The sequence below is a fragment of the Equus caballus genome, chromosome 28, assembly GCF_041296265.1.
Source record: "Equus caballus isolate H_3958 breed thoroughbred chromosome 28, TB-T2T, whole genome shotgun sequence".
NCBI lineage: Eukaryota > Metazoa > Chordata > Mammalia > Perissodactyla > Equidae > Equus > Equus caballus.
In genome coordinates, this window is record NC_091711.1 from 13,460,184 (window position 1) to 13,472,296 (window position 12,113).

The following is a 12,113-nucleotide window of genomic DNA, read 5'->3' on the forward strand; positions in this document are numbered from 1 at the left end:
TGGATCCTCTGGGAAAATAGGGATTCTCCCCATTACAGGATGGGTGTCTGACTGTCCTTGAATAGGTGGCCCAGGAGCTTGTCGTTAAATCAGATGCAGTGGGTTCGAATTTTACCAATCAAACACTGAAAAACGTTCCTTGTTTTTGTGAAAGTGAGCTCCACGCAACTCAAGAATTTCCATTTCCCTCTGGTAGCAGGGACCTGCTAATTGACCTTGCTAATTCAAGTATCTCATTCATTTCTACCTTAAACTCAGTTAATTAGGATTTGCCCAACCTAACCCCCTTTCCTTTCCTATTTCTAGGGAACATCATGGCATAGGAGCAATGGGGCATCAGGCATGTAAAGAAGCTTGGCTAGCGAGGGTCTAGCCCATGGTTGTCTTTTTTCTTACCGGTCTTTGCTGAGGGGTAATTATTTCCAACAGGATGGATTGATTCCTCAGTCCCCACTGCATCTATTGCTATGTCAGAAGTATTTCCAGGACCTCCAATTCCACCACTCTGTCTTCCTGTCCCTAAGTCAAGGATTCTTCTGATTCAATAGCCCATTTAGCCATCTCAATATCCAACTAATTAGAGTCAGGATTTCTCTGTTGCCTTCTTTGAGTCTCTCTAGGGGATTGTGGGAAGCCCCTGAATTCATCCACCGAGAATTTGCTCAGACATTGCTGTTTTATCTCTGTGATGCCATGTCTGATAATGAGATGCTCCACATGGTTATACCCTGAGAAGCTGGTAGATAACTCCTTCTGCTTGGGAACACCTATAGCATTAACCAAGAATTCTACCATTCTTCTTGATAATACTTGCTCCAGTACCCCCATATCTTTCCCCAATTCCTGTGTTAAATGCAACATACTTCTTTTTGACTCATGCTTTCTTCACTGAACTCACCCCTTTGTGGGCATTTTCATAATATTCATTATGCCACATTTTTCAATCTAATTATCTTTTTTCATTCATCCTTCACTTCAAAAACCACATCTTCTTATGTGTGGTTATATATCACTTAAGGAATACAGTAAAATCACCCCTCATAATACTGAATATTTAAAACTTTTAAAAGTTGCATTCTTCCATTTTATTTCCTTATACGTTTTGCCTTTTGTGTTTTTGCGGTGCTAATTTGTTGTGCATGACAAACGTGTTATTAAAGATGTGCCTATCACTCAATTTGTGTGTTGCATAGTCTATTTCACTGTTAAAAATTACTTCAATTTTTTTCAGAGTACAAATTACTTGACCAATGAACTGTCACAAAAGATATGTGTAAAGTAACTGAAATGATTGTGATTTTGTAGTGGTTATATATTTATCAAAACTCACTCATGAAACAAGACTTAGGCAACATGATGTTATTTTTCAGATCCATTCTCCCTGCTTCAGCACTCGCTCTGGACAAAGAAAATATTTTTTAAAATGCACATTAACTCTCTTAGACCACTAAGTGCTATGCAATATATAAAAAAGTGACCTGTTTTTAATATACTGCCTTGAATGCCTAACAACATAAAAGAGTACCTCCTTAACTTGAGAGAGAAGCTAAATTATTATTCGGTCATATTTGGGTCTAAATAATATTCTTTTACAAAATGACATAGAATTTAAAATCATGATCACCTTAGCTAAAAGCATAACACATTATACATTACTGATTTATTATATTTTTCTGATTTTAATCTAGAACTCTTTCAGAAAGAGCCATACCCTTAACTTATAATGCATTTAACACAATCTCTGTTGCAGGTTACTTAGTTATAGAAAATCCATCAAGTAAGTTTGTTAAATATCTTTTCTTCTTTTTGAATGTCAACTTTAGACTCACTGATTCGATGAATCTTAATGTGTGGTTCCTTTTTTGTATGTTTGTTAAAAAACCTCCAAGCTGGATATAAATCATAAAAGCATGACTAATTGCATGGTAACTGGAGAAATGCTTTCTCTCTCTCTGGGGCGAAGCCTGCATGTCTGTATTTTAGCTTGGGAAGTAATACAGGGATATTTAAACTCCTTGGGGTTTAAAAACCATGTCATTATGAGAATGAGGTCACTGCAATATTTTATATCTTCTAAAACCTTGTAATGTATAAAATGTTTTCTGTATGACAAAGAGGTATTATGTGCCTTAGGATCCAATGATAACTTTATGCCCTTACATTTACTTAAAAAACTTTCTTCATTAACATGTTAAATCATTCATTTAAAGTGACTTACAAATTGAAGGATTGAACCATGAATACAAAGAAAGTGAACTTTAAAGGGAAAAGTTAATTCTGTCAATATGACAGAGTGACTTTCAAGGGCTGTTTGGTTTATGAGCTTTGAAATGTCCGTTGTTCTTTAACTTGTTAGCCGTGCCCATGACAAAGCGAAAGCACGCAATCTAACATGATTCCATTTTATACCTTTCTTTGCTTGGAGGCCGATAAGCAAGAAATCTTTCCTGCAACATGTTGAAGAGCTTTGCACAAATAACAACCTAAAGTTTCAAGAAGAATTTTCGGTATGTTACTAGCAGTTGTCACAACATTGCCAGACCTCCAGTCGTTTCATGTGTCACATTTCATGTCCATTTTAAGCATGCAAGGCCATGAAGGACCCTGGCCTTGATAATCAATACCCAATTACCAGGTTGATTGTTTGGATAGTAATGTTACCCTGGCAGCCTCTGCTGCAACCTGAACAGAAGTATTCACCTGCTGTGTCAGGAAAAGACGCACTTCTTCAGACGGCCCCAGCAACGGCATCCTGGTCCCGTTTCTTCTCTGCTCTCTCATCCACATGTGGATGCGAGTCTAGAATGGTGTATTCATTAGACTTTTGCTTGTGCACGAGGTTTAGGTTATACTATAAATATAGTTTTATATTTAAATAATTATTTTATATTTAAACACTAAATAATTCCAATTTATATTTGCCTGCTTTCTTCATGCTAGTGGAATAGATGAGAACAGAACCTAATGTTTCCAGAAACTATAAAAATAATGTTATTTCTAGAAATGTACCAAAATAAAAAACACATAAGTAATCTACATGTTTTACAAGGCCTATTTTTAAGTTACTATGGAATAAATGCCATTTCACATTATGGAGAATATGTAAAGTTAAGAACTTGTCACCTAAAAACTGTTTAAAAGTTAGGAAGAACTTTGTTGGGTTTAGCATTTTACGTATCTACAAAATTGAAATTATTTTAGAACATAGGTTGATATCAGATCTGCAAGATATTTTAAGAATTATAAGCATCTTGCCTAACTTAGATGATTATTTTGTATTATAAATATAAAACAGATTTCTAAATGTCATCAAAACTTTCTTTTTCTTCATGAAATTCTTAGTGTGTGAACTTATGAAACAAAGATTCAAACAATTGTCCTGAATAATTCAGGATTATAATATTTCAGTCTCTCAGGGAATAATAACAAAAATGTGAGAAGATTAATGGTATTTCCTACAGCTTTCTGGTTATGCTTCTTAAGTAATATTGGTCTGGACTTAACAAAATCATTGGTGCCATTAAACTCTTCTTAGCATTTACACAGCGAGAACTCTCAATTTTTCAGGAGCAAAAGTATAATTTCACTAGGCTAGGAGCGAATATAATTACATTATGCATGACTGAGTAGATAAAAAGTTTTATTAGCAATAACATTTTCACATATATTGAGAAACTTTCTAGTTTAACTTTTTTGGAGATCATGGTTTTAAGAACTTGAATTTTTTAATATAAATGTATAGGTTGTGTGTATATTTTATATAAATGTATCTATATATGTAAGGAACTTGGTTTTTTAAAAATAATCATTTTTTATCCTAATTCTGTACTAAGATTTTTAGGGCAAAATTATGTTTCAATAAACAAATGCATATTTTGATGCATATATTTTATAAACCTTATAACTCAGGTCATATTCACTTATACTTTAAATATTTGTAAGCTCCCACTATGTGATTTGTTGTTAGGGCCATCAATTGGTTCTGACTCCTAGCGCCCCTGTGGACAGCAGAGTGGAAGTGGGCCCAGTCTTTTTTCGCTATCCTCTCACTTCCAGCACTAGACCAGACAATGCTCTGCTGCCATTCATAGGGTTTTCATGGCCAATTTTTCCGGAAGTGAATGGTCAAGTCCTTCTTCCTAGTCTGTCTTAGTCTGGAAGCTCTGCTGAAACCTCTCCACCATGGGTGACCCTGCTGGTATTTGAAATCCCAGTGGCATAGCTTTCAGCATCACAGTGACATGCAGCCACCACAGTATGACAACCGACAGATGGTGGTATGGTTCCCTGACTGGGAAACCAACCTGATCTGCGGCGGTGAGAGCACCAAATCTTAACCACTAGACTACCTGGTCTAGACCACTATGTTGGCATTATATTTGGCACACTGATATATATTAATTCAACACTTAATACCTAAATGACCTTGGGCAAATCACTTAAACTCTCTATGCCTCAGTGTCCTCAGCTGTAAAATGACAATATCTACCTCATTGAGTTGTGAATACTAAAACGATTGAATATGTGTGATACTAAGAATTAGCTATTATGATGATGATTCCTTCCCTAAAGAAGCTCATATTATGATAAGAACTGCAGCCATGTATAAACAAATTACAAATACAATTTATCATGGTAGAGACATGCATCAACTCTGTTTGGATGGCGGTCAGAAAAGACTTCACAAAACGGTGAGCTTTGAGAAGAACTATGGGATGAGAAGTAGCCCAATGAATAGATAAAGGGGAAAAAGTATTCCAGAAAGAGGGAATGAATGTGAAAGCATAAGGATGCAAAATAGTCCAAGTCATCTGTGATCCACTGAAGGGAGGAAACAGGAGGAGAGACAGCTGAGTAGGGAGGATGGTTGAGGCCCTGCGTGCCCTGATAAGAAGAAGGCTGCCGAATGTAACATTACTACCTAAACAATCCACCTGGTAATTGGGTATTGATTATCGAGGCCAGAGTCATTTAAATCTACAAATGGAAACTTCTATGCAAAATACTTACAGAACATAAGTACCACTTTTTAGATGATTTCCAATTCACCTTTCTTTCTCCCCTTATCTATTTCTTTGTCTCTTACAAGCATGCTGACATGTACTCTCAAAACCTTGACACAAGGAAGCTGTTCTAGGATTCCTCATTTGGTTAAAATATTTTTTCCTAACTATTTAGAATTTCTAAGCACCAGAATTTAGATGTTTATACTATCCCTCTACTCTAACACATAGCCACATGCAAAAGACTCTCCAGATTTTCTTTTTGAGGGAAAATAAAGGGGAAGGGAGAATTATCCAAGTAAAGGAAATAATTTACAATGATGTTTAAAAAATTGTTAAAATACATGTTTTTAACACTTTTTGAGGAATGTGGCAAGTTGAGACATTTCTACAATGGAAAACTATAAATTTCATAAATGTAAATCATCAGCTCAAGAAGACGGTGAACACATTTTCTTGCACCAACTTTCTTATTGATGAATGGATATTATCATGATTTTCCACCAAAATGTCAATAACAGATCTCCTTGACCCTTCATCTGTGTCTGATCATTCTTAATCTCACCTTGGCATTCCACTATCGATTTAACAATGCCTACTGAGAACAGGAATTGACCTTTGGCATCTTCTCAAACTGGCCAATGTTGTACCAATTAATAGGCATGAAATCATGCTGCCCGAGGAGAAAAAACAAAAAATAAATCACTGAACTCCCTTCCCCTACTAAGTAGACATTAAAATATTAAATAATACTCAGGGTAAACCTGATGAAACCATTGGTAAAGTACGGAAAAGGGTCACCAACATTGGTGCCAAATCTGAGAGCTTCCCAAAGCACAGAGAAATTATCCCAGAAAGAGCAGTAGCCCAACAGATCAGTTTTATTTAGGATATTTTCAGTGAAAGTTGATGTAAGTTCATTACTGTTAATTTGGCCTTAGTTTTGCACTTGTGAAAGGTGTTTTCAATTTAAAAATAAAAGGGTTTATAATAAAGAATTGTCTTTTACTAAGTGGAATTTCTTGTTTACCTCTGAAATAAATGTAACCTTTGCAATGACTTCCTTCCACAGGAATTACCAAAATTTCTTCAGGATCTTTCTTCAACTGATGCCGATCTGCCTTGGAACAGAGCGAAAAACCGCTTTCCAAACATCAAACCATGTATGTGCTGTTACTCTGGTTTTAGCAGTAAAGGATTTAAAAATGACCACAAAATGCAGCTTGGCATTTTTTTATTTCTCAAATATATTTCATTATATTAATCGAATTATAATAATGCATTTTATTAGCAGCAACTTTCAAGTTGTATCTTTTGCTTTGCTAATATGTGTTAAAGTTAATGTACATGGTTTTCAGCTTGTTCACACAAGGCTCAGTTATGCAGGTGCAAGAAACAGTAGACCCAACAGTTTCTTAGCTTTGTAATTTAACCCAAGTCACAAACTTCTCCAGCATCTTCTCATAGACCTACTTGAATGTAAAGAGAAAGTTCACGTGTAACTTCGTGCGTTAGTTTCCCTTAAGAGCACGGCAGCGCTTTCTTATGAATATATAAAATGCATTCAAAATATTCATTGAGGATCAGAGTAAATGTGTGCTCACCAGGATTGGTTCCACAAAGGAGTAACCACGGCTTCATTGTTCAACCACTAAGAAAAGACACCGTATTATTGCTTTAAGAATTAGCAGTAATGTGAAAGGAAAAACATAACATTCCTCTGTTAATAATAGCCATGTGTTTGATATTACATTTTTTGAACAGATGTTCCTACCATCTATTATTCTGATTCAATACACTTTATATTATGAAATAAAAAATGATATTTGTGATATTGTGAAATATTATAAATTTTGTTTCAAAATATAGAGTTTTAAAATATTCTTAATTTTACAATTAACATATATAATTTTTCTATGTTCTATGTCTTTTCAAGACTATATTGGGAAAAATTCCCTACTTAAAAGTTGAACTCTTCTGTCTAGAAAGACATGGACTTAGAGAAGGATGCAATCACAGAATGTAAAATCATAAAGGGTATGGTAGTAAGAAATGGACCAAATTCTGATATTCTAGAACTAGAGGATAACTGAGGCATGAAGTAAACAAATTTAGGGAAACATGATATAGGAGGTAGTAAGCTAATGGAATCTGTTAATTCTCAAGAATTAGAATAGGATGAAAATACAAACAGCTTCAATCACCTAAAATCCTTTCTGGAACAAAACAAATCATAAGTAAATGGCTTTAAAAGCAAGTTGACAAATAAGACATTATTGTAGGAAATAAGGAATGTTAGTATTACATCTCTAAACTTCTATGGCATGACCTTTCTCAACAGGTCCTTTTGTTTTCCCTTTCAGAGAGTTAACTTGGGTTAAATGCATCATAACTTAAAAGATATGGAAATTCTCATGTTTTTATATTCATCTATACCTCAATTTCTTCTAGACTCTCTGGTTCATGCTTATTCAGTGATATTCTATGAAAATAAACATTATGATCTTATTGAAGAACAGTTATTATGGAATACTTAATATTAATTTACAGTTGTATATTTGGCTTAAGAAATTTATAATATATCGGTATATATAAAATAATTAAATCAAATATGTCTATCTTATTTCCAAAGACGAGAGAGTAAAATATGTAAAAATTTGAGATGTTAAAAAGATGTGTTTTAAATGTAACATTTCAATCTGTCATTATTAAGTTCTCAGTGTGTTATTATCTGGACTCACATCATGGCTAAAAGTCAGACAATACTAGATTATTAGTATAGGCTAAGAAGAGAATAAGAGTGGTCGATGGGACTAAATAATCTCAAAATGAAAAGAAGAACTGAGGAGTATGATTACCCCAATTCTTCATATCTGAGGCTAAGACAAAAAAAATAATTGTTAAGGATGGAATTATGTTGTAAATCAAGGATTTCTGGAGTATTATTGTAAGCATTGCATGCATGTTTTCCACCTTTGCTGGAGTCAAATGGTTAATGTCCATTTGTTTTCTGCTTTCTTCTTGATTTCAGCACAAAAAACTTAGGATAATTTTTCAAATAATATATTACATCTACATCCAAAATCCTTTAGTGGATTTGTAGGGGAAAGTTTTTTGTTAACTGCCTTTTTTTTTTTTTTTTTTTGCTGAGGAAGATCTGCCCTAAGCTAACATCCGTTGCCAATCTTCATCTTTTCTTTTCTTTTATGTGGCTGCTGCCACAGCATAGCCACTAACAGCCAAGTAGTATAGGTCCATAACTGGGAACCGGGGCCCAGGCTCCGAAACAGAGCGTGCCAAACTTAACCACTAGGTCACCAGGGCTGGCCTTTAACTGCCCTCTTAAAGAATCAGAAGTCCTATGGGAAATAATGTTGTTAGGTAGAATTTTATATTTTTCAAAGAATTATTAGAACAATTTATTAATTCAACTAATACATATTACCTGCTATATAATAAAAGGGCTAAGAATGTGTGGGGTCTAATCAAACTTCCTCGGCTGCAGTCCTGTTTCCCTACTATCTGTCTTTGGGCCTGGACACATTATTCAGTGCTGTCTGCCTCCTAAGGTTATTGGGAGGCGTGGATGGAATACTCATGTAAACCCGGTGCCCAGTACTGGAAGGTGAGAAGCTCTCAATAAATGTTAGGTCTTATGATTGTTAGTAATCAATAGATTGCTTATTTTCAAAAGCTGCTAACTTTCTGGGTGAATAAGATTTAGTAACAGGCCCTTAGGGGCCATAGTCTGGAGATGACAAGGCCACATCCCTAACCTGGATCAGAAGGCAAGCTGTAAACTCACAGCCACCCCATGGGCAAGTACAACTCTCCCCCCGGCCCCTCACTAGGAACAAACAAATGAGATGTTTAAGTATTTTCTCCCATTGTGATTGCAGAGAAGCCCTAAAGCTGAAGAAATGCTTTTTCTCCCGTAGAGAATGAATTCATTTGAACAGAGTCTGAATTTTAGCTTGGGTCAGCTAAGTGAAGGGTATTGTTTCCCCTGAGTAATGTAGGAAATAGGATTTCAAATATCACAGCACATTTTAGAAGATATTAGCTTACAGGGCTTTAGGATGCTAGAATTAGCAGCAAATGCTTGCAGAAGAGATTTCCAAATCTCTGTCTGACAGGACACTATGACCTTCAGAACTGTTCCAACACCATGAAGAAAAGTGTAGCTTGTTGTTGACTCAGACAGTTATAAGTGGACATATCGGGTGAATAGAAACCTGATGGCTTCCCTTCCTTAGTTACAGGACTAGCCATATGTCATTAAAATAGGTAAATCATACCAAATTCAAAATCTTTGGAACATACTTATTTGCATAAATTTGCTTAAACATTCCCTATCTCTAAAGTTAAGCACATGGGGAGGGCATTATAATTACTAACAGTACAGCTAAGTCATTTTAACATACTACATGTGCTTAAGTTTTATGAACCTGAGAACATGTATTGAGTGCTTACTATAAGTTTTTATATAAGTTTTCCTCAAGAGGATTCTACAAAATAAACAGTGTAGCTACCTGCTACAGCTGCGGTAACAAAGGAGCAGAGAAGTCAAGCAGCTCACCCAAAGCCATATGATAGATCATCTGAAATTCATCGCAAACCCATTTGCCAATTCTTCCTCCACTAACGAGTGCCTTCCTATTGAGGTTAAAAGAAAAAAAACTTTCAAAATAATTAAGGAGTCATAGATATTTTATATCATTTCCATGTCTAGTTAAAATTAGCACTGGATATTGCAATTATAATACTAACTTGGTAAAAATTCTCAGGGAATAATAATTTTTAATGCTTTGAAGAAAAACAAAGGATGGGGGGTATCTGATTTTACCTGATCTTAAAATATTGTAAAGAGTAATAATTAAAAGTTTGGTATTAAAGAAAGAATATGCAGATAAATTAATGGAAGAGAATAACAGTCCCGAAATAGACCTAAATACATAGAGAAAGCTAGTGTATGGTAAAAGTGGTGTTTTGAATGAGGGGAAGGATGGAATTTTAAAAAACTGAAACTGTTTGTGGTTCTAATTGGCAATGAACAAGCAAACAATAAAAGATTTTACTTCATTCCGTAAACAAAACAAAACAAAAACAATGGATCAAATATTGAAATACTTAAAACAAAAGCAGAATCCATTAAAGTTCCAGAAGAAACTATGAATGAATTTGTGAAAATAAGAATATTGGTAACAAACACTTTTGTATGAATGACACAAGAAGCTATAATGAAAAATAATGAGAAATTTGATTATAAAGAAATATAAATTTTATGTATGGCAAGATAGCCAGCTAGCTAGATTGCTCGATAAAGTCAAAGACAAACGACAGACCAAGAAGAAAATATTCATACATATGACAAAAAGCCTACATATAACCTTTTTTAGTATAAAACAGTTTTAAAAACAGAAAAATGTTATAATATGAAAAGGCAGTTGATAGAAAATTTATTTAAAATGACCAATAAACAAGCAAAGCAGCTAATTTTCACTCATATTTAAGAAAATCAAAATAAATACTATGACACATCAATTTGTATCTATCAAAAAATCATTAGTTAAAATGTTTAATACTATCTTGTGGTAGTGAAAATAAGAGGAAACAGAATTGTTCAAGCACTTTTGTTCAGAGTATGAATTAATATAATTAGAGAACAATTTAGTAATATCTTTCAAAATTTGAAATACACAATTTAATTTGGGAATTTTACTACTGGTAGTATATTCCACAAATACACTCCAAAATATACAAAAAGTTTGTTTATGTTTATTCGTCATTTTATAACAACAACATCAGATGAATGTAAGTCCTCATAAAGAGTTGAATAAGTATGTTATATTCAAACAATGAAATACTACATGACTTTTTAAAATAATGAGCTGGGTATCTTTGCTTATGCTGATATGGAAAGATATAGGTAAGTGAAAAAAGCAATTTGCAGAATAGAGGGTATATCATCCGGTTTATGGTTAATTTGCTATGTATATGTATAGAAAACTCTGGAAATATACACCAGAACATATTAATAGTCGTTGTCTCTGGGTAGAGAAAATATGGGATAAGAGGGAATGTCTAATTTTACACTCATATGTAATGTTGGATGTTATATCATGAACTCCTTTGTATTATTTTAATTGTAAAGAAGTAACGGCAATTTAAAAAGTGATTTGGCATTGATTTCTTATATTTTCTTCTAGATAATAATAACAGAGTGAAGCTGATAGCTGATGCTAGTATTCCAGGATCAGATTATATTAATGCCAGCTATGTTTCTGTAAGTTGCTATATTTAATTTTATTTTTTGAGGAAGATTGGCCCTGAGCTAACTTCTGTTGCCAATCCTCATCTTTTCTTGTTTGAGGAAGATTGGCCCTGAGCTAACATCTGTGCCAATCTTGCTCTATTTTGTTTGTGGGTCTCCACCACAGCATGGCTTGATGAGTGGTGTAGTTCCGTGCACAGGATCTGAACCCTCAAACCCCGGGCCACTGAAGCAGGTGCACTGAACTTAATCACTGTGCCACCAAGCTGGACCCTATTTTATATTTTTATAAAACATAAATATGAAAATTATATTACTCTTCCAACTGTTTAAAACAGCCAATTCATTGCAACCTCTACAGATCTTAAAGTGCCAGTTCCTTACACCACCACTAAGTATCCTCATTTTATAGATGGGGAAATGGAGGCTCCTAATAGAATTGCAACTGACTAACAACCATTTCACTAATAAGTGGTAGATGTCCAACTCCAGGCTCCATATCCTCTGGTCTTCCCAGTATTTCATATGTTTTGTCAATGTATTCTCTATTACAATGAGGGCTGTCAATCTCTCTTTCAAAAAAATGTTAGTCAAATGGGCAGTCATGTCCATGTCCATACAATATAAAAATCTGTTATGCTCTTCTTTCCTTCTAGATTTGCCATTCTTCAAGAGGACTATGATGTCATGTTCTTCTTTCTATCCTCAGCTACTTGTAGAATGTGAACTCAGTTGTAGCTACTCAGTAAACATACCTTGAATGAACCAACATGGGGGGAATGATGACATACCCGGTGTACTATCTTGCACATCACAGATAATAAATGCTTGCTGAA

At 34.5% G+C, this 12,113-nt stretch overlaps 1 protein-coding gene across 3 annotated transcripts in view; it reads left to right on the plus strand.

The window, feature by feature from the left end:
• The window catches only part of PTPRQ (protein tyrosine phosphatase receptor type Q), a 206,777-nt gene that overhangs the window by 178,228 nt on the left and 16,436 nt on the right, over nt 1-12,113 (plus strand). For 2 of the 3 annotated variants that reach the window (XM_070254641.1, XM_070254640.1), the window contains exons 37-39: nt 2,426-2,507; nt 6,076-6,166; nt 11,213-11,289. In XM_070254641.1, coding sequence (XP_070110742.1) covers nt 2,426-2,507; nt 6,076-6,166; nt 11,213-11,289 — 250 coding nt within the window. Of the gene's footprint in view, nt 1-1,750; nt 1,778-2,425; nt 2,508-6,075; nt 6,167-11,212; nt 11,290-12,113 lie in introns of all 3 variants that reach the window. The other variant, XM_070254642.1, reaches the window with a different exon arrangement.